At 46.8% G+C, this 23,859-nt stretch overlaps 1 protein-coding gene across 1 annotated transcript in view; it reads right to left on the bottom strand.

The window, feature by feature from the left end:
* SRP68 (signal recognition particle 68) overlaps positions 1 to 22,420 on the bottom strand; it is a 136,623-nt gene extending 114,203 nt beyond the window's left edge. Inside the window, 7 exon segments of the mRNA XM_029600463.1 lie at positions 16,171 to 16,214; positions 16,216 to 16,233; positions 16,235 to 16,255; positions 17,374 to 17,569; positions 20,167 to 20,280; positions 21,547 to 21,613; positions 22,240 to 22,420. Of these exon segments, the coding sequence (XP_029456323.1) occupies positions 16,171 to 16,214; positions 16,216 to 16,233; positions 16,235 to 16,255; positions 17,374 to 17,569; positions 20,167 to 20,280; positions 21,547 to 21,613; positions 22,240 to 22,363 (584 nt within the window). The 5' untranslated portion in view covers positions 22,364 to 22,420.
* Positions 22,421 to 23,859: the final 1,439 nt, after the last annotated feature.

Below are 23,859 nucleotides of genomic sequence, written 5' to 3'. Positions count from 1 at the left end.
ACCACATAACCCCGATCCTGATAGCCCTTCACTGGCTACCTATTCAATACAGAATAATGTATAAGTCCATAACTTCCATCTTCAAAGTCATCCATCATCTCGCATCATTAAATCTACAAATCCCCCTGGAAAAACACTCCACAGTCAGACCAACCAGGAATTGCTATAAAGAAACATTACAGGTTCCACACGCCAAAGCCTTCAAACACAAATCACTTGAAGACAGAGCACCATCAACAGCAGGACCACGCTTATGGAACTCTATCCCATCAGAGCTGCGCCAGGAAACATGCTTACTAACTTTTAGAAAAAGACTAAAAACCTGGCTTTTCAGAAAAGCCTTTCCGATCTTAGATTAACCCAGGTTAATATTATCCCTTAATTACTTTTTCAGAGTTCACATCATCTCATAACTCCATTATAAAGTCTTAATCATCCACCACCTACTCCAGACCAGGACTGCTCTCAGTCCGGGTCTTTAAGTTACATATTTTGTAAAGATCCATTGTAAATGCATTTTTTATTAATTGTTATACTCTCTTCTTCTTCTTCTTCCCACTCTCCCAGTTGTATAATTCCTTGTTCATTGTAACTGTATTTTCTGCACCAGTTAGTTGTTCCAGTTCTATGTTTAATGCACAAACTGTTCAATGTAAACCGGTTTGATGTGACCCCTGGTCGTGAAAGCCGGTATAGAAAATAGCTAAATAAATAAATAAATAAAAGCTGGAAGCTCTACTGTCTAAGATAGAACACACAGACTACCTCAGGCAGAAAAGAAAGAAAGCACCATGCATAAAGATACCCCTGAATCTGTAGGAAGGGATCTCGACACAGCAGTGCCTGGATCTCTGAAATTCTCCCAGCAAATCAAACAGTCACCAAGAAAACTACTTTAAGAGTCAAGTCCTTAATCGTAGCTCTTTAGTGGTTCAAACTGAGCCTCACACAATCCTCTAAGGACTAGATTCAATTCCAAAATGGACAAATGTTCCGCACCTGAGGACAAGTTCTTAGTCCCTGAAGGAACCATAGAACATCTGGATGTGCAGCAGAGGATACCCTTGCACCTTACCCCGGAGACAACCCAATGTCGATACCTGGACACTCAGAGTTAAAGGCCAGCCCTTTGACCAGAACCTCTCTGTAGAAAAGCCAAAATATGCAACACCGTAGCCTGAACAGACTGAGGCTGCACTCCGTCAACAGCAGACCAGGACTTTAAAATCCTCCAAATTTGTACAAACATCAAGAATGTAGAAGGTGGAAATTACCACTTTGGAATATCCCCACCATCTCAGTTGTCTCCTCTCAGAAGCAAAAACTGTGGAAGTGAGCTGGCCTGACCCAAAAATATTGGGCCCTGTGGAAAACTGTTGACCAATGACTGAACCTCAGGGGCCTGTCTATGGCATGGTCGATGTGGCCACTCTGGAGATACCAGGATCACGTTGCCTGGATGTTTCTCTATCTGCCATAATCCCTTGTCCACCAGAGGCCACGGGAGGGAAGACAAAGAAGAATCCCTCGAGTCCATGGCAACACCAGAGCTCAGATTCCTTTGTACAGTGTTCTGTTCAGGTATTATAAAACTGCAACGCTTTGGTATTCTCTTTGGTTAGGGTATCCCCATCTTCCATGAATGAGCCACATTGCCTCCAACAGCTCCCATTCCTCGGGGGTCTAACTTTCTCAGACTGATAAAATCTGCCTAAACTTTGTTCAACTCGGCGATGTGAAATGCTGTCAGCTGCTCCAAGAGCTGTTTTGCCCAGAGAATCAACTTCCAGACCTCTCAAACCGCTACCTAATTATTGGCTCTGCCTTGACGGTTGATATAGTTCACCATCGTCACATTGTCTGATAGGATTCGTACTGGATGGCTGCATAATCTTGGCAGACAGGCAAGCAATGTGAAATGCACCACTCTCGACTAACCAATAGGCCATAACACCTCCTCTTTTGACCACTGGCCTGCGCAGACTGATCTTGCCACACTGTCCTCCATCCAGAGAGGCTTGCATCGATGGCGACTATTAACCAATTCGGAATCACCAAATCCACACCACGCAAGATTGGTGCAAGTAAGCCCCATGAAAGACTGTCCCTGGCTTCCCCCTCTAACAGAAGAGGAAGATGAAACTCTCCCAATAACGAATTCCAGCGGAAGAAGAGCTCCCTGCAGAGGCTGCATATGTTCAAATGCTCAATGCATCAATTCCAGTGTCGATGCCATAGAACCCAGACCTGTAAATAGTCCCAGACCCTGGGCACTAAAAGCTCTAGAAGCAGCCTATTCTGACTAATTTCAGCACTCTCTCTCTCTCCATGAAAAACACTCTCTCCGCCAGTGTGTGGAACTGAGCTCCCAGATACTCCAGAGTTGTAAGAGGACCAAAATGGGCTCGTTGCTAGTGTCACCACCCTAGAGAATTCAAGCGCATCAATACCTTTTGTACTGATTATTGACAGAGGTCATTTAATTCTGCACGAATAAGCCAGTTATCCAGATACTGATACACCCTCCATTAGAAATGAGGCTGCCCCCACTACCATCATTTTGATGAAGGTACGTGAGAGCCATCACCAGCTGACGGGAAGGGCTCAAAACCAAAAATGTTCCCTTAGGACCATGAATCCCAGGAATCTCTGGTGCTCCGGCCTCATGGCTACGTGTAGATGTGCCTCTATCAAGGTGAGAGATACCAAGAACTCTTCCTTTGCTTACCGCTGCTATGACGGACCTCAGAGTTTCCATGCAGAAATGGGGAACCTTGAGAGCTGCATTTACCTACTTTAAATACAGTATCTCGAATTGGACCGGGGGAGGGGGGGGGGGCAAGAAACAGGATGCTTAACATATAATTGACCTCCCACCATGCTGATTGTGTTCAGGGTCTGAGCCAAACTCAGCAAGATATCTCTGAAAAAAGAAAACAAATCTGAGCAGGATCCAGTCTCAATCATATGCAATTTCTCCCTGTTCTAGAAGTGAGAAAGCCAATTCCCCATTGGAATCCTCCAATGTCTCATGATATACACCCCCCTTGTACATTACCAGGGACAGCCTCCCTGTGGTATTTGCGCACTGTGACTGACAAATGGGAGGCCTGAGCACATGATTCCTACACAGGAGGATACTTCGCCTTCGCTGAGCATCCTTGCAGAAAGGTCTGCAGGCCCTGGAAACATTCCACTCAGGAGGAGGAGGAGGATGGATCTATACCGGAGTCCATAGGCCCAACCTTGTTCTCTCCAACCTCTCTCGAGGAAGCTTCTGCCCTCGGGAACAAGGGAGGAGAACGGACCATTGTCTCGCTTCTTACTCCACTCCCCCGCCAGAAACACCATAGGCTGAGGGGATGTCCCAACATGGGCAAAAGCTGTAGTAGTCAAATCGCTTTGAGCATCTAAACAGCGCTGACACAAAACAGAGAAAGAATGAGGACTGAATTGCTATCAGATAGCAAATCTCATAGATAGCAAGGCGCTTGGACCTATTCATCCCTGGCACCTAGCTCTCCTGAATTTTGGCTTTAGGTTGTGCACACACCAATGCCACCTGTGCTTACACGCATACCCCTCAAGGTTGCGCACAAATATGCGCTCAAGACTAGGTCACAGTTGTACGCGCACAAGTACCTGCGCAAATAAGCGCTCAAGTCTAAGTCAATGACGTATACGTTCACATCTAAGCCTCAGACTCAAGCACCCAGGTCCCAGCACATGCAACCGCCACGTAGTGAGAATGCCTACGCACGCAAGAAAAGAACTGCTGTAGTGGCCTTCCACACGGCTCAGTAAAGCCTGCCTGCACCTTCAGCAGGTTCAGGCCCGGATCCGTTTAACATCCGGTACCGAAAATCATCGGCCTGAAGAACTTCTCACTAGCTCAGGCCTCTTGACTGGCAGAGAATCTATACAGACTGGGACCAAGAGCCAACATCTGGCTAAACACTCTTTGCGCATAAGCAAATTAGAACTGACAGAAGACCTCTACCAGAACCGACTCCTCAGTGCAAGTGCCTCTCTGCACCTCTGCGGGTCAGGGAACCACTGGCAATAGCTGAAGAAGGGATTCCCCTGGCTCTCTCGCTGAAGGAGCTGGGAATCAAAAATCTCCACTATTTCTGCGCTGATGAGGAAAGCCTCAGTGCTAGATCTAGTCACCTGTAAGGCTTGTTCTACCGGTGCGGTCATGCTTGACGCAGAACCCCTGAATGCTTTTGCTACATGCACACGCCATTCTACCCCACCACCTGCGGCACCACCAGCACCTCAACAGTAAGCAGGGGAACAGTCCCTCAGCACCATGGAGCCAACATCTGGTCTCCTCTAAAGGCAGAGAAGCTGCTGAAAAACCCCATCGCTGAGTTCCCCGAGCTGCTAAGACAACTTCCCCCTCCGGAACCCTGATGCTGTACAGATTCCTCTAACTTGCTCCTTGTTTTTTTCTACAAATAAAGATACATAGAAACCAATTCTTTCCTTTGGTGCAGAGGTTCAGGTTCCAGGAGTGCATAGCAGATCAGAAAAGAACCAGACCACTGGCTATATCAGGTCTCCTTTTGCCAAAACTTTAGTGATCTAGCCCAGGACAAACCATATAAAAGGGATATTTCCCTGTTCTACTGGACTTGCAGTGCAAGACTGCCAGCAGATTCCACTGCTGTCTCAAGGGGGATGAGGGATCTGGACTACCAGATGTCCACCCCACAGATCTCTGGACCAAGCTATTAGAAGGGTCACCAACCCCCTGCTCGTCTGCCTCAAACCAGGGGGGATGGCCCCACCAGGCCCTGACAACCCCCTGAGAGGGGCCAGAAACTGTCTTAATCTTTTTATTTTCCCTCTCTCCAAAGTGCACCATCTACTGGAGACACACTGGGTTATGTATTAGTGTCAGTGAAACTTTCTCTGTCTCCATCTGCTGGCAGGGAGGCAAAACCCAGGAGTCTGGACTGATCTGAGTACATACAGGGAAAGAGAAATATTCCATTGGAACCAGTCCTTGGTGAAGCAGGACCTTTTCCTTGGGGGAAGTGTAGCAGGGCCTCACACAGTAATCTCACTAGGTCTGCATACTAAGACCTCCTTAGCCAGTCTGGTGCAACTAGTATCACTATGAAAGGATGACTATCATTGTTTTTCCCTCTGGTGGGAAAAACAATGATGGTCATGGTAGGAAGGAATACAGATGGTTCGGCCATGAGCACGTCTATGCCACTGGAGCCTCGTTCCACCCTGCAGCTGAACAATCTGGTTTTGGCATTGGCCTGTGTGGCCATCAGGTCCATGACCGGGGGCCCACACCAACCCACTATCATTTCGAAGGCTTCTGGATTCAGCTCCCATTCTCCTGGATCCAGTCTGCTCTGACTGAGAAAATCAGCTTGTCTATTCTCCTTCCCTGCTATGAAGGATGCTGAAAGCAGGAGGTTTTCCTCTGCCCACTCACCTGATTGAACTGCCTCCCTGTGCTAATGTGGGACTGCAAGTATCCTCTGCTTGTTTATATATGCCACCACCATGGCATTGTCAGACAAGACTCTTTCTTCCCTCCCCCATACCAAGGGGAGGAAAAGACTGAAGAGCTAATCTGATAACTCTCATCTCTAGTCTATTAACCATTGTGCTTCTTCTTACAACCACTAGCCCTGGTAGTGTGCACCCATCTCCCCAAGCGTCCACAGTAACTATGAACCACTCAGGTGCTTCCAGGGCAACTCCGTTCTGCAGATAGGAAGGCTGTAGCCACCACTCTAGGTTTCTCCTTTCCCTTGGGGATGGCTGGAGGCAACACTGGTGATCCTGAGAGGATGACCAATGCAACAACAGGAATTACTATAGAGGCTTCATATGCACTCTGGCCAATAGAAACAAGTCCAGCGATACTGCCATGAGGCCTAGCAGCTGGAGATGGTCCCATGCCCTGGATAATTCCCAAGCCAGAAAGGCTAGCACCCAGTCCAGCTTAGTCTGAGGGGCATTAGCGTAACTTGCCCTTCCTTTGAATCGAACTGAGCTCCTAGAAATTTGAATCTGAGACAGTTGCAGGCTGCTCTTTAGTTAATTTATCATCCAGCCCAATTGCTGCAAGTCGACAGCCACCTCTGATGTTCTGAAGCTTTCTTGTGGTCGACCTGGCTCTTATAAGCCAGTCATCCAAGCAGGGGTATACCATAATGCCTTACTTGCACAAGGCTGCCACTACCAGTATCATGATCTTGGTAAAGGTCCTGGGCATTGTTGATAGGCCAAAAGTATAACACCTGGAATTAAAAATGCTTAGAAGGCTCCAAATAGGAATGTGAAAACATGCTTCTGCCAAGTACCCCCCTTCCCTTACTGAAGCTAAGTGTAGTGCTTCCATACAAAAGTAGGGCACATGAAGGCACCTGTTGAACTGCTTCAGCTACTAGGCCAGTCAAAAAGGGCTGTCTTATTTTGGAAACAAAGTAAATTGAATAGGTGTCTTGCCCCTTTCTCCTATGGGTGTACTGGGACAATAGCCTGAAGAAGGTGTTGCAACTTCTCCAATGTCCGCTTTACTCCCTCCCTCTTGAGGAGAGATGTACATGGGGAAGCTAGAGACCTTTGGAACATGTCTCAAGCACTCGATAGTGTAACCCTGCCACATGATGTCCAAGACCCACTGGTCTGACATAATTTCAGTCCATTCCGTTTAGTACCTTAAACAGGCAACCACCTACTAGACCCACTGGATATTATTGACCTGAGCGGCTGGTCCTGTCGCCGGGGACTCAGCCTTTGCTTCCCTGCACCCCCCAAAAAGGGTTGACCCTTGCCTTGCATGCCTGCAGGGAAGCACCTCGCCATACTAAACCTGGGCCCAGTCCTGGGAGAGCTGAGACTTAGCTCCTCGCAACTCCAACCATGTCTTATCTCAGGGAGTCCCTGGGGTTTTGATTTCCCTAAGTCCTTAACTAGCTTTTCCAGCTCTTCTCCGAAAAGCAGGCTGCCTTTAAAGGGCAATTTGCACAGGTGGGACTTCAAAGCTGAGTCTGCCACCCATACACACAGCCATAAAAGCCTCTTTGCCACCCCAATGCAAAGGCCAGGAAAGATATTCTAACCAGATCATACATATCTGCTAAGCATGCAGTTGCAAACTCTAGGGATGTGAATCTTTTTTTGGCAATTTAAAAAAATCGTCCGATATTTTTTAAATCGTGAAAAATCGTTAGAGTGCGCGATACAATAGAAATTTTCCCGATTTATCGTGAAAAATCGTTACTCCCGTTAGTGTCCACTAACGGGAGTTATTTGGGGGGAGGGCGGGAAAACCGGCACACCAAAACAACCCCTAAACCCACCCCGACCCTATAAAACGAATCCCTTACCTTCCCCCACCCTCCCGAACCCCCCCAAAACTTTTTACGAGTACCTGGTGGTCCAGTGGGGGCGCGGGGACCGATCTCCTGCTCTCGGGCCATCGGCGCCATTTTGGCTGCAACTCAAAAATGGCACCGATGGCCCGATAAAAAAAAAAAAAAAAAAACCCGGCCAGCCAGTGCTCCTACCATGTGACAGGGGCCGGCCAAGGGCACGGATACCCTGTCACATGGTAAGGGCAAAGGGCCATCGGCGCCATCTTTATGAGTGGCAGCCGATGGCCCGAGAACGGGAGATCGCTCCCAGGACCACCACTGGACCACCAGGTAATTTTAAAATGTTTTGGGGGGTTCGGGAGGGTTGTTTTTGGTTTTTTTTTTAAATCGGGCCATCGGCACCATTTTTGAGTGGCAGCCAAAATGGCGCCAATGGACCGAGTGCGGGAGATCGGTCCCCGCGCCCCCACTGGACCACCAGGTACTCGTAAAAAGTTTTGGGGAAGTTCGGGAGGGTGGGGGAAGGTAAGGGGTCAATTTTAAAGGGTCGGGCCTCACTAAAAAAAAAAAAAAAACAAACAACGATGTGAATCGGAACAGATTCCGATTTACATCTCCACCTACCAGATTTTTTTCTCCCTCCAGCCGAACCCGATCGTTACGACGATCGAGCACACGATTCACATGCCTAGCAAACTCTGGGCAGGCTGTTTCTGCAGGGACTGCTGGACCCAACACAAGACTGCCCGGACCACATAACCCCTACAAACTGAAGCTTGCAATGACAGAATTCGCAATAAATAACTGCTTTAGAATGGATTCTATTTTCCTGTCGAGGGGTCCTTCAAGGCTGTACCCCCTTCCACTGAGATAGGAAAATTAGTTCTTACCTGTTAATTTTCGTTCCTGTAGTACCACAGATCAGTCCAGACCGTGGGTTGAGCCTCCTGTCCAGCAGATGGAGACAGACCAAAACTGAAAAAGGGTATCCTATATCAGGACAGAGCCTACCCTGCAGCCCTTCAGTATAACCATTGTCAAAGCAGAAAAGAACTAAGAAAAACCAGTAACGAGATCAAGCAAGTAAACACGACTCAAGAGTAATAATTAGGAACAATTATGAACAAGGAACCGACTCTGTAAAATAGTGCTCTTGCATATCCGTGGACATCATTTAAATGCTTCCAGTGTCCTTAAGATAATGATAGGTGGTATTCATCCAGAGATCTGTAGGAAGAGCTTTGAGCGGACGGTAGAAAAGGAAGAAAACCAGGGAAGGGCGTCTGGACTGATCAGTGGTACTACAGGAACGAAAATTAACAGGTAAGAACTAAATTTTCCTTTTCCTGTACGTACCCGGATCAGTCCAGACCGTGGGATGTACCAAAGCTTCCCTAGACAGTCCCGCTCGAAGCACCTGCCGCCCAAATGAACCAAAAACTGGGGCATGCAGGTCTAGACGATAATGCCGAGCAAATGTATGCAGGGAGGTCCATTTTAGTGGCCCTGCAGATTTCTTGCGGAGAGACTGACTGACTCTCTGCCCAGGAAGTAGCCTGAGAACGCAAGGAGTGAGCCTTCGAGCCCTCAGGAACTGACCAGCCTCGGCAAATGTAGGTCGAGGTAATCGCTTCTTTCAGCCACTGAGCAATAGTAGTCCGCAAAGCCTGTTTTCCCTTATTCGGACCACTCCAAAGGACAAAAAGATGATCGGAGAGTCGAAATTCATTGGTGACTTGGAGATAACTGAGTTACACCCGCTTCACATGAAGACGGCGAAGATCGCCCCCATCGGGGCCCACGACATCCTCCGTAGAGAATGCCGGAAGCTCCACCGATAAACATGGAAGGAAGAAATGACCTTCGGCAAAAAGGAAGGAACTGTTTTGAGAGAAACTCCCGAATCTGAAAAATGCAAAAAAGGCTCCCGACAGGACAGTGCCTGAATCTCCGAAACCCGACGAGCGGAACAAATAGAAACTAAGAAAACCACCTTAAGCGTAAGGTCCTTTAGCGGAGCCTGACAGAGAGGTTTGAACAGAGCCACACAGAGCTCAGAGAACTAGATTGAGATTCCAGGATGGACTGGGGGGGGGGGGGGGGGGGGGGGGGTGTCTCAAGTGTTTGGCACCCCTCAGGAACCGAACAACGTCCGGATGAGACGCAAAGGGGTGCCCTTCTACATGACTGAGAAGAGAACCAAGAGCGGACACTTAGACACGCAACGAATTGAAAGACAGCCCTTTGGAGAGTCCCTTTTGAAGGAAGGAAAGGACCACGGACACCGGCGCCGAGATACCCGAGTCAGTACAGACAGACATTCTCAAAAACCTTCCAAATGCGGACATACGCTAAAGAAGTAGATGGCTTGCGTGCCCGCAGAAGGGTGATAATCACCTCTTCCTTGTAGCCTTTATGCCTCAGCCGTCACCATTCAAAAGCCAGGCCGCTAGACAGAAGCGATCTGCCTGGTCGAAAAATACGGGACCCTGCCGTAGTAGACGAGGAAGATGGCTGAGACGCAGAGGGCCGTCAGACGCCAGGTTGATCAGATCCGCGAACCACGGCCTGCGGGGCCATTCGGGAGCTACCAGGATGACCGGTCCCTCATGGAGTTCTATTCTTTGAAGGACTTTTCCCACGAGAGGCCACAGAGGAAACACAGAGAAGGACATCCAATGGCCACAGGAGAGCGAGGCCATCCACGCCTTCCGAACAGTGCTCCCTCTGACGGCTTAAGAACCTGTTGGCCTTGGAATTGGTCAACGTCGCCATGAGGTCCAGGTGCGGGGGGCCCCACCGGTTGGTGATCAAGATCATAGCTTCGTCCGAGAGCTTTCACTCTCCGGGATCGAGACGCTGGCGATTGAGGAAATCGGCCTGCACATTCTCCTTGCCTGCTATGTGGGAGGCCACTAGACAATCCAGATGTCGTTCCGTCCAGGCAAGGAGTCGGCCGGCTTCCAGAGCCACTAAGCGACTCCGCGTGCCCCCCTGCCGGTTGATATAAGCTACCATTGTGGAGTTGTCGGAGAGGACCCTCACCGCCTTGCCTCGGAGCAGTGGTAAAACTCCTGGATAGCTAGGCGACCTGCCCAGGCTTCCAGCAGACTGATGTGCCAGCAGGCTTGGACCAGGGACCAATAACCCAGAGTGGTCTGAGACTGGCAGACTGCCCCCCCAGCCGGTGAGACTGGCATCCGTGGTGACTATGATCCACTGTGGAGTCCGAAGAGGCATTCCCTTCAGAAGATGCGGAAGCGAAAGCCACCACCATATGTCGGCGATGGTAGAGGCCGAAAGCGGGAGAACCGTTTGAAACTGTTCCGACACCAGTTGCCATCGGGATAGCAAAGCTCTCTGTAACGGACACATATGCGCAAAAGCCCAGGGGACAAGGTTGATGGTGGAGGCCATAGTCCCCAGGACCTGGAGGTAGTCCCACGCCGTTGGGAGCGAGATAAGGTTGCGTATTTGGTCGATGAGCTTGGATGCTCGAGCACGGGGCAGAAACACCTTTTCCCAAACGTGTATCGAAGTGCACCCCCAAAAATTCCAACATCTGGGAAGGCTGGAGATGGCTCTTGGGAAAATTTACTATCCACCCGAGAGAAGTAAGGAGAGCTAAGACCCGGCTAACCGCCTGTTTGCAGAGGTCTTATGATTTGGCCCGCCTGAGCCAGTCATCCAGATAAGGATGGACTAAGACTCCGTCCTGTCGGAGAGCCACCGCCACCACCACCATGACCTTGGTGAAGGTACGCGGCACGGTGGCTAAACCGAAGGGAAGCACTCGGAACTGAAAATGCTGTCCCAGAATGTGGAAGCGGAGATACTTCTGATGTGCGGGGCGAATCGGGATCTGTTAAGTCGAGAGGCCAGGTATTCGCCAGGATGAACAGCTGCTATGACCGCCCTCAAGGTCTCCATTCGAAAATGAGGTACCTTGAGGGCCCGGTTGACCCTCTTGAGGTCTAAAATCGGGCGGAAGGAACCTTCCTTCTTTGGGACGACGAAGCAGATGGAATACTGGCCTGCGCCAAGCTCCGTCTCTGGGACCAGGACAATGGCTCCCAGCTGTTGAAGCCTGACAAGGGTTTGAGTCACCGCTTCCGACGACCGCAAGGCGAAACTACATAGAGGTCCAGTAGATCTTGAGAAAATTTTAACGCGTAACCGTCTCGGATAATCTTGAGGACCCACTGGTCCAACATGATCTTGACCCATTCCTCGAATAGGGAGACGCGACCCCCTAGATTGGGGACAGAGGAATGGGTCGACCGAATCTCATTGGGAAGCGGGCTTCGGGGTGGTACGCCGAGGTGCCCCGCCACGGAAGGACCAACGCCCACGAAAGGGCTGAGACCAAGACTGAGACCGCGAAGAATAACCACGAGCAGAAGCACCAAGCCCCAGAGCCGCATATCGACGTTGGCCCCGAAACCGGGACCAGGAAGGCACAAAGGCTCGAGACTGTTTCGTTTGGTCCTCCGGCAGCTTGTGGACCTTGTTCTCACCCATGGAGTTAATGAGCTGCTCAAGGTCCTCGCCAAAAAGCAACTTGCCCTTGAAAGGCAAGGTGCCCAATCGTGCCTTGGACGCCGGGACCACTGACCAATTGCGTAACCAAAGAAGCCATCTGGTAGAAACTGCCGAGGCCATTGCTTTCACCTGGACGCGGAAAAGATCGTACAGGGCGTCCACCCCATACGCAATAACACCTTCCAACCTTTCAGCCTGCTCAGCCTCAGACCTGGGTGCAGAGTAATTGCTGAACCCACCTAAGGCCGGCCCGCTGCATGAGATTGCTGCAAATAGTCGCCCGAACTCCCAATGCCAGTATCTCAAAGATACACTTAAGGTGGAATTCGAGTTTGCAATCCTGTGCATCCTTCAAGGCCGTAGCCCCCACCACCGGAATAGTGGTGTGCTTGGTTACAGCAGAAATGGAAGAGCCCACTGTGGGAATTTTCAGCAGTTCCAGGCAGTCCTCCGGGAGCGGATAAAGCTTATACATGGCTCTCCCAACGCGGAGCCCCGCCTCGGGAGCTTCCCATTCCCGTAGAAGCAATTTGAGCATGGTGTGGAAAGGAAAAGCAGAAGCCTGGGCCCGGAGTCCCACCAGGACCGGGTCCATGTCCTTAGGTAGTGCTGCCGTAAGAGTGTCTGCCGGTAGACCCTCAACTCCTAATTCCTGGAGGACAAAAGGAATGAGGGGTTCCAACTCCTCCTTCTGAAAAAAGCAGAGGACCCTGGGATCATCCCCTTCGAGAGGAGGAAGCGTCTCTGCCAAATCCACAGCCGGATCTGGGGTTCCCAAAGGTGCCGGAGGGTCCGGGCAGAAGGGGGCCCCCGGCACCACCCACACCCTGACAGTCCCCTGCGGCTCTGGGGCTGTAGTGGCGAGCGGAGGGTCTAACCACGGAAGTTCGGCCGGCAGGAGACCTGGGGAGGGGTCCTCCTCCTCCTGCAAGCTGGCCAGGTAGGATTTGTGCATGAGGAGCACAAATTCTGAAGAAAAACGAGGCCTAGACTTGCCGGGGGGGGGGGGGGGGGGGGGGGGGGAGAACACCCACAAAATAGTCAGCTCTTGCGCCGAGCAGCCCCGAATCGGGAGCTGCTAAAAACACCCAAAATGGCCGTTCCCGTGGTTTGCTGACCCGGGAACAGCCTGGCCAGGCGCCTGGAAGAGCAACCCCGGGCTGGATTTAGCTGCGCTGCCTGGGAGGGGCCTTCCCCACTGGGCAGGCAAGCAGAACATAGGCCCTCAAGCGAAAATCGCGTCGAGGGCTCCCCACAGTCTAGGCAGCAGTGTGATCATGGCATTGTCAGTGAAGAGAGCTGCGATCAAAGAAAATCAACTGATTAGGCTTCCCTTCGCTGCCAGGAGGAGCGGAGGCAGAGGACTGAACCCTGCATGCTCCTGATTGAACACCCGGCTGCCAACAACAGAGGTAAAAAGACTGCTAGTGGGGAGACTTAAGGTATTTAAAAAGTACATCTGGTTTTTTTTTGGTTTTTTTCCACAAAAGGAAAGCAAAAAGAGTATGTGTGTGTGCCCTAAAGGCACCGACAGGAGAAAAATCTCCTGAACAATTTAAAGGCAGCCAGGTGAGGGGGGGAGTGACTGGACCACCAGTTTCACCCCTTAGGAGCACCAGGAATAGGGGCTTAGGCTATGCTGAAAGAAAAAAAAAAGAAACACAAGGGGCCAAGCCCCCCTAAGCCTCCCAAGAGCATGGAGACAGTGCTGTCTCCAAAGGATAAAAACACAGCCAATTCCTTTTTTTTTTTTTTTTTACTAAAACCAAGAAGGGTACTTGCTTGATCCTCTAGGGAAAAAACTGAAACTGGAAATAGGGCTAAACTAGCCAAGATCATGAGACCGCAGGTTGAGCTGAACCATCTGCTGGAGTAAGACAAATACTGAAGGGCTGCAGGGTAGGCGCTGTCCTGATATAGGATACCCTTTTCAGTTTTGGTCTGTCTCCATCTGCTGGACAGGAGGCTCAACCCACGGCCTGGACTGAGCCGGGTGGTACGTACAGGGAACATGGGTTTTGGAAGTCACTACCAAAAACAAGGTATCCACTCATGGGAGTCCAAAAAATTGTTTCTATCTTTCAGGGGCAGGAGATAGATTTTATTTAGCACACTACTACCCTTGAGCCTCAGTGACGAGCCAAGTTTGGTATGTTAAGGTTTCTCTAAACAGATGGTATCTGGTATATAGGGTATGTCAGAAAAAGCATAAACCAGGGAAAGTATAAGAGGATTATCTGTGACATGCATACATGCAAAAGCATGTACTATGCATCTATTCCTTAAAAAAAAATTCCATTAAATAAAAGTATACATGCTGGAAACTAAAGCAAACTAAAGGAAAACTGTATTAAGAATTAATCTTAAGTGTCTGCGCCACAGAAAAAAAGAATCCAAACCTCAAATGATGAAGAAGACCGCCTAGACGGATAGATCCCTACCCCATTGTGCAGTATATAAAACGTTTAAATAAATAAGTAAATAAAATAAGACTAGTCACGAATAAGTCACAGAACGTATTTAGTGACAGTATATAGGTAGGGGAATCTTTATTCAGTGGGGTGTCTCAGTATTGAGGAGTTGGGACCTGTTCTTCTCCAAAAGCAGGCACTCAAACATACAGTAAGTCATATCTTTATTGGAGAAATTTCCCATCTTCTGATGCTGTGGTCTTCCTCCAATGCAAATTACATGCAATGTAATTTTTTTTTAAACTAATATCTTTCCTTTTTAAGTAATGTTTTACAGATTGTAAACCTACCTGTTACCACAAATCGTCATAGATCAATAACCAGAACATAAGAAGTTGCCATACTGGGTCAGACCAAGGGTCCATAAAGCCCAGTATTCTGTTTCCAGCAGTGGCCAATCCAAGTCACAAGTACCTGGCAAGTACCCAAACATTAAATAGATCCCATACTACTAATGTCAGTAACAAACAGTGGATATTCCCTATTGATTAATAGCAGTTATGGACTTCTCCAGGAACTTATCCAAACCTTTTTTAAACCCAGCTACACTAACTGCCGTAACACCACATTCTCTGTCAATGAATTCCAGAACTTAATTGTGCATTAAGTGAAAAATAATTTGCCCCAATTTGTTTTAAATGTGCTACTTGCTAACTTCAAGGAGTGCCCCCTAGTCCTTGCTAACAAGTTGTGGATATGGGTATAGTATTTCATCTATTAAGTGATCTACATTGTATCAATTGTATCTGACAATTTAAGGCTATAACATTAACAGTTGAAATAGTCTAGAATATTTTTTCTTCATGTCTGGTTAACATTTTGCAACATGCTCACTATTCTAGACAAGCTGTCTCTGCATTTCATTGTTGAAAGCAGTTACCACTTTTTAAAACTAGGGATTGGGGCGTTTTCATGTGCCAGTCCCACGGATCTGAAATAGCCTCCCTCATCTGTACCTCTGTTCTGAAATTTCATGGCTTATTGAAACTTGGTTTTACAGTTTGTGAGCTATGTAAGAGTAATGCCTGGTTAAACCCATGAATAAGTATTTTAACTTTATTTGTGGTTCTTATTTTCATAATTAGTCGTAAGGGACACTAATCTATGGTAGGAGGGAGGCATTAGTTTTAATCTATGGTAGGAGAAAGGGTTTACCAAATTCCCTACCTAAGATTTTCGGGAATTATTTCCTGCAGTTTAGCATGATTGTAATAGATGTTATGGCTTTAATGCATGCTTAATGTATGGCTGACTTATGTTTTTTCTGATGTATTTATGTGCACTCTGCTCCTTTTTGAGTTATTTTAGAAAGACAGACTAAAACCAAACAAACATTTATATCTTTCCATATGTTTTAACCCAAAACTGACCTCTAAAATGCTCTCTTCCCATTAGCAGATAGTAATCCCATACCTGGTTGCTACTCAATAGAACACTTACCCAGCTGTCAATTTAGAACAAGTATCAATGCAGAAAATCTCAAAGCACACAGATACATTGGATCTTCACCAATGACACTATAATCTCAAAGATTTCTACACTTTCTGCTTTCTACTGTCAAAAAGAGATTTTTCCTTCACATAATAAAATGCTTAAATGCTATTTTTAAGCAAAGTCTTTTTTCAAACTATTATACAATGAAACTTTCTAAAACAAAATCTTACCAAAATGATCCTCTAGAATAAGGTTTCCCAAACTTTGCCCTTAGACCCTCAACCACATCTTATTTTCACAACAATCAAATTGAATATTATACATTTATATGGAACTGCTGACTGGGAGAAGCACATGTTAAAGAAACTCACTTGCATTTATTGAAAGACTCCATTGCTTCTTTCCACTGCTGCTGCCTCAAAGTGGAGCATTCCCCGTAAGGTAAGCCATGTATGCCTGCAGATGGACAAGAAGAAAATATAATGGCAATATCAGAACTATATCTTGTTTGTTTTGTCATGTATGTTGTCTACCTTTTTTGTTTATTGTTTCCTGCCCAGTCTCATAACACCACCAGGCACAAACCCCGAGGATAAAGCAACAGAAAATAAATTTCACTGAGCCACCCAGATAAAAAAAAAAAAAAAAAAACCCCCACCCACCCAAGAATCCAGTTGCCTTCACTGGGAGAGAACACGCTGTGGCCCAGTGAAACCCATGATGCTAGACTGTTAAGAGGAGAGATAGAATGCAAACATGGGGAGAAACAGAAGATGCAGGAAGGTAGGGGAAGAGACAGGGAAAAAAAAGTTACTCATGAAGAACAGAACCTAAATCATTATCTGAAAATCTCTTTTGAACCTGAACTGGAAAATGCCCACAAAAGCAAATTTAGGTTGTTAGTTCAGAATAAGGGTTTGACTACTCATGATTTTATACCCAGTATCAATTTAGACTTGTTAGCTTGCTCCATCCTATGCTGCAAATAAATTATAAAATTTGCCTTATGTTTAAATTTTCTCATGTGAACTGGTTCATGTGTGCTGAACAGATTACTGAGTATTTTGTTGGCCTGAATTGGAATCAAACCAGAACTATTTCAGTTACAGCTGAACCCAAACAGGAATCACAAAATGTAGTGGTTTGGCCCCCTGAACAGTGCTCCTTCACAATTAGCATGCATGCCCTTTTATTTTTCCAGTATTCTTCCTGGTAAAGAGATCACTACTATGGTGATCTCGTGTGGCTAACATAAGGATCCAACTCTCTCTCTACTGCCCTTTCTAAGACTGCTGAGACATCCAGTGATGTGGGAATGGTATCAATTTCTATTTTAGCCAAAGTATTATGAAGCTACTTTAGCATCATTTCAAACCCAAACCAGCATGAGGAGCAAGAGCCTGACCCTAAACCATAGAATGGACAATCCAATTGCCCTTCAAATAGCTCTGTAGAAATATTTTCTACAGTAAAACAATTTGTGCTAACAGCTTTCTGCAATATCCCTAATCTCTAGGTCTCTACATAGTCCTATCCCCCATACCCCATTATCACAGCAGAGTTTAAAATCAGACCTGAGCTTCCAATTTGGTTTTTGCATCCACGCGATCACTTTCACACAGCCACCCCAGCGCTTCAGCATGCTTCACAGCTTTGCGTAGGCGAGACAGGAGGTGAAAGCGCTTGCGGGGTTCAGTGTTTGCTTCCTGCTTGAGCTGCATTGCATAACTCCAGGCTCTCTCTGCATCCATCAAGACCAGGAGTAAATATCTTAATAAAACAAATAAAGCAGCAAAAAGCATGACATTCTAGTAAACCTCAGGTTCCATATATCAGATACAAAGTTTCATTCACATTGGCCTAGCAGTTCTTGAAATATGAGTTGAATTTGCCCCCATCCTGTGCCCCCTCCCAAATCAATCATGAGCTTTTAAAGGTTATAGAATTCTGATGACTCCCCCAAGCAGCCCTGGATTTGTCAAAAGGCACCAATTATGCCTGTGCCTAGGGCGGCAAACATTTAGCGGCAGCAGGCTACCTAAGATTTGCCGCCTTACAGCTCATCTCATTCAAAGTGCCTAGGAGCAGTGGCGTAGCCAGAAATTAATTTTTGGCTGGGCCCAAGGTTAACATGGGTGGGCACTAAACAAAGTCTGCATTATGGAACATATAACAACCCTATCTATGAAAAGGCAACACTACAAATATTAAATCAGGTCCTAAACACTAATACACCTCCTATTAGGAAAACAGAACAAGCCAAGCTGCTATAGAGCCCCACACAGAAATAACTGTAAAACTATATTAATAATGTTTCAAAACAGCTGATGAACAGAATAACATCCAACAAACTCATAAAAATATTAAAAATTGTCCAAATATCAATAAAATATTTCAAAACAGCAGACACATCACATAATACTCAATAATTAAAATGGCAGTCAATCAAGAAAAATAAACTTAAAATGCCACCTTTACTTACCCTCTCCAGCAACTTTCCTACTCCTTTCCCTTGAAAACACATACCAGGAGCAGCAGCAGCTGCTGAGCTCTGTCCTTACAGCCCACAAGTCACACACACCAGGGCCGGTGCAAGAGTATTTGGCACCCTAGGCGAACCTTCAGAAATGCAACCCCTTCCCTGGATTACCTATTGGCAGCAGCTCCGGCACAGCGCCCCCTCCTTTGGTATTGGATTTGTCGCAGGACCTCGTGCTGGTGGGAGTTTGCAACCTCCCAAAATTGTGGCGCCCTAGGCCCCCGCCTAGTTTGCCTAATGGAAGCACTGGCCCTACACAGACAGACAGACACACAGAGACACACACACACACACCCCCCCCAATTAAACCCTATGATCAGTCTCTGTCTCTCACACACACCCCAGTCACCTCCCTGCCCAGTCTCTGTCTCTCACACACACCCCAGTCACCTCCCTGCCCAAACCCTGTCTCTCACACACACCCCAGTCACCTCCCTGCCCAGATTCTGTCTCTCACACACACCCCAGTCACCTCCCTGCCCAGTCTCTGTCTCTCACACACACTTTGCTTAGAGCCCCAATGCTGTGCTCTCCTTTAATTTCGCAGTGGCAGATTTCCTAATGCTGCCGCTGCCTTCTCAGCAGCACTGAAGCAGCAAACATTTATTTTAGAAAAATATGCCACAGCACTCAAGCCTTTCTTCTGTCAGGTTATCCCTAGGCTCCCGCGGCCCATCTGCCTGCTTTTACGGCTGCTGGGATCTCCAATTGCCCCATCTGAAATCAGCAAGGCTGAGTGCCACGTTTACTTTAAATGCGGTTTTGCCACGCTCACTGGGGGAAGGAGGAGACTCCACGGAGCAACCGGCCTCTGCATGCTAGCTCTGGGGACTCCCTACTCTATTGCGGTTCCTGGCGCGGCTGGCATCTTTTCTTTGTGGCTCTCTGCATTTCAGCACTTGCAGCCCGTGGCTTGAACACTGCCACTCCTCCCAGCCTGATGCCCCCCTTCTTCCTGCTCCACCGGCCAATCAGAGGCTTTCTCCTCCCACTGGCAGGGAGGAGGCTTCCGATTGGCCCGGGGGGGGGGGGGGGGGGGCAAGAAGAACTGAGGAGCCTTCCCATTGGCCCGGGGGCAGGAAGAAGGGAGGAGGAAGAAGGGTGTCCCACAGCCTCAGTAATACTTCCCTTTACCTTCTAACTGCCCGGGGGCAGTTAGAAGGTAAAGGGAAGTATTACTGAGGCTGTGGGACACCGGGAGCTGCAACACATCAGCTGGTTTTATTAATTTTTTTTTCTCCCTTGGGTGCCTGCTGATGCTGCCTGCTTTTTATTGGCTGCAGTGTCTTGCAAACAAATTTGGGTGGGCCTGAATGGAAAGTGGGTGGGCCACTGCCCACCCAGGCCCACCTGTAGCTACGCCACTGCCTAGGAGTAGCAAAATCCTAAATTGATCCATGCCCCCAAGTACTTACTTATACACAAAGTTTGGTTCAGCTTAGTCTAGCTATTTAGAAATTGAAGCGGGGAGGGGGGGGGGGGGGGGTGTTTGTTAGGACATACTCGATCTGATAAGGAATCAATGCTAAAAATTATCAGATGAAAACCAGGCTGAGAAAGAAAAACATATGAGAAATTCCTGTCCCTTTTACCATCACAGAGGAACCCATTGAAATGTGAAATCTCTTCAATGACCAGTTGTTTTCCCCTCTGTTCTCCAAAGACATTTGAAAGCTCTGACTCACCCTTCTCCTTATACAAAATCCATCTTTTTCATTTAGTTCCATCAGGGAACTAAATCAAAACATCTTAATTCTATCCTAATATACATAAACAGAACAGAGTGCCATCAAAGACTGAGATATGAATAATAACATTGGATCAATACCTGTTGTCAGACAAAATCTCCACAGTCACCTTCTTCCCAGTGAACTTGTGTTTGTTCCCCATCTTGAAGTTCAGGGTTTTGCGGAGACGTCTTAGTCTGCGGGAACAGTAACCTCTGCAAGACAAGCACAGGAATGTGAGACAGGCCCACCAATGCCTTTAGCTCCCACCCAGTTGTATTCCCAAAATTAACACCTGTGAAAAACAGAAGCCTTAAGATGACTGAATATCAAACATGAAACACCATTCCTGCTTATTAGGTTTATGCACCAACCTAGAATTACTTTCAATGAAACCTGTTACACACCAGTCAAACAGAGAATAAGAGTAAAGCATAAATACAGGATGTCTCCCCACCTTACAAGGACTGATATGGCACGTTCTGAATAAAGAGAGCAATGGCTACTGCTCAGGCAAAACAAAATCACTCCAATATGTGGTCTAGCGATCACAAGTAGGTGCACAGGGTTGTCTTAAGCAAAATTGTAGCCTGTGCAATTCCCTTCCCCTCCTATTTTAAATGAAAGATTAATGTAAAAAGCTTTACATGAGGTCCTCCTACCCATCCTCCTCCAACCAGGGCCTCTTCCCAGATCCTCTCCCTCCTTCTCCTCCCACCCAAAGGACCTTTTTTACTCCACATGAAATTAAAGGTCATTCTATTCTCCATGAATTTCAGGGTTTCATAAATGGGACAAAAGAAAAAAAGAATGTGAAGTATAACAAGCCTTTAGAAGAGAGGCCCTTAAACTCAATCCTCGAGAGCTCCAATCAAGTCAGGTTTTCAGGATTTCCACAAGGAATCCTCCACTGCATGCAAACAGATCTCATGCACAGACTGTGGAAATCCTGATAACCCAATTGGAGTGTATTTATTTATTTAAATATTTGTATATGCCCACAGTCGTTGTGAACATCACATTGGTTTACATATAACAAATGCAGCAAACAGGCTTTACAGTAAACTAGGAACTGGAGTATAAAAACTAAGAGCTATCAAAGCAAAATGTATAACCAGGTATAGAGAACAAAATTTAACAGATAGGAGAATGACCTGAGGAATTATTTACATTAGAAGCATATCACTAAATGTAGCAACAGGATAATTACAGGCAAAGGATTTGGAGAAGGCATATTTACAAGTGTAAGGACATGATATATTAGAGACTATGCGCAGTGTAGAGAACATATTTGCAGTCAAATTACATTCAAAGTATATCGCTAAATGTCGTGACAGGTTAATTACAGGCAATAAATAGCTTTGGAGAAGACGTATTTACAAATTTAAGGACAAGATAATTTAGAGTCTATAGCCCTTAAAGATCGAGTTTGGGGACCCCTACTTTAGAAGAAAGCCTTTATGACTCAAAGCTCCGCTCACCTGTATCTCTGGAAATCTCCGTGCCGTAAGCCATGCTGCTGCTGAGATTCCTTAATAATTTGTAGAACTAGACTATGAATTAAGGAAAACTTATGACAGCTAAGTAAAACTTTAATCACAGGTATGTTCAAGGAGGCCTTTTTACAAATATTAAGGTGCAAAAATAACACTTTAGCCTCTGGATCTTTCTAGGTACAAACAGATAGGCACTTAGATATCTTCAGCTTTCTTAACTGCAACTTTATCATTCTATGACAAACATTCCCAGAAAAGAGAACAAATGTGCATAGCAAAAGTCCCAGCAGCCACCTCCCCCCCCCCCCCAACTGCAAATTAACATTTAGCCACTGAGTAAAACAGGCACCTTCATAAATTTCTAAAGGGCCCGATACTCATCACACCCTACATGTGGTTAATAAAATGACAAACATGTAATACTTGCAGCCGTACTGCTGCTAAATACAAAGACGCAACTATGAGTACCAGAAGGCACTGGGATACAAATTACGCATGTCTGTCTCACTGAAGAATGACTTAAAAAAAAAATCCTTAACCCAAGTTCAGCCTCTGGTTCCCCTCTCCTCGCCGGTTCCGGTCCTCCCTCAGTGACACGTCCGCATTCCCCGACAGCCCCAGCCGGCCCCTTCCTCCCTAACCGGACACATAATCATCTCTTTCCAATCGACAGGATACTCTCCAACCCCAGGCTGTCTCCCAAAGCCCCAGACTTAGCCCCACCGCCTACTCCCGGCCGCTCGTTCTCCTTATTCTCTTCCATCCCAGCACCGACAGCCTGCAACCCTTCCATCGCCGCCATCTTACGTCTCGCTCGCAAAGCATTGTGGGCCACTCGGAGGCGTGAAGGCGATAGGCCTGTCCCTCGACGGGAGGGATGACGGGATAGTGGAAGACCCGCGGATTGCACAAGTTGTTAGAGCCGCCGTATAGTTGTTTAATAATAGCTGAAACGTTTAATGTGAAATAAAATATCCCAAACATTATTCATGGGGAAAAACTGGATTCTGTACAGACGATGATAACTTTTACTCCATCAACATAGTTTGTTTTAATGGTAAAACTCTTTAGAACATTAAAAATAATAGTTCAATAAGATTTTTAAAATCATGTTCTGAAAGCCTGATAGATAAGGTCAACTTTTGTGTCTGTACTGAGAAAAACATTCATGAACACGATTACAACAAAAGCAATTACCCTGCACCACAGGAATAACACCAACTCACAGTTCGCTTACTTCACTGCGACTTGGCCTTAATGCTCACTCATTAAATGCAAATCCCACCACATCCTTGACCTTACTGAAAGTTCCAACCTCCAAAGCCTTTGTCTTACAGAGATCTGGATAGGAGAGGGTGATAAGTCACTCTGTCTTGCCCAACTGTGTCCTGGCTGGCAAATACACCATACACCTTGACTCATAGGACATGGAGGAGGTGTTGCTATCATTTTTAACATCTGCTGCCTCTCAATCTAGTTGCTACCTAACAAATATGCAAATCGGACTCCCTAATTTTAAAATTCCAAGACAACAAAGGATTCAAGCTTGTCCTAATCTACCAGACAACCAGAATTCATTCTGAAACTCTTAGAATTCCTCTGTGACATGATCACTATGTCCTGCAAACTCATAGTTCTAGGAGACTTCAACTACTACACTGAGAATCCTCCCAGTGGCAATGCTGCTATCTTCTGACATTACATGGATGTTCTTGGACCCACTCACAAATAAGGTCATTCTCTAGACCTAATATTTCACTCCTGCTCAATGGCAGCTGACTCCATGTCCTTGGGGACACCATTAACCAATATAGCCCGTGACAAGTTTACCCCTTCACCTCTACACTAATTTTTCAACACCAATACATCCTTAGCAATCATTTGTCCCCAATCTGCAGTCTTGTTCACAGTATGAAAAATCAAAATAAATCAAATTTCTCTCAGTGATGCACTCCAAAAATGTATGTAATGCCCCCTTGACCACTTTCCTCACGAGGTATTCCTGGGTCCGGGACCAACCTGGTGGAGCCCCCCTAGGGCAGACTCTGTTGGTTCTCATGTTTTTGGTGCCTGGTTCCAAAGTGTTAATGGGTGGGATTTCCCTTCCTTCACCCCAGGAAACAAATGGGACTGTAAACAAGGCTGGCAGTATGTACTAATATATACAGGTTTATTAGACTATATACATTGCTGATAGGATGTCAACCAGCACTCTTATCTACTCGTGTTTAGTAGTCTCAGGCCACACAACTATATACACTTCTACAAGATAGCAAGAACATTTAATATTTGGCAATT

Source organism: Rhinatrema bivittatum, chromosome 4 (assembly GCF_901001135.1).
Source record: "Rhinatrema bivittatum chromosome 4, aRhiBiv1.1, whole genome shotgun sequence".
NCBI classification, from domain to species: Eukaryota; Metazoa; Chordata; class Amphibia; order Gymnophiona; family Rhinatrematidae; genus Rhinatrema; species Rhinatrema bivittatum.
This window is presented reverse-complemented; position numbering and strand designations above follow the sequence as displayed.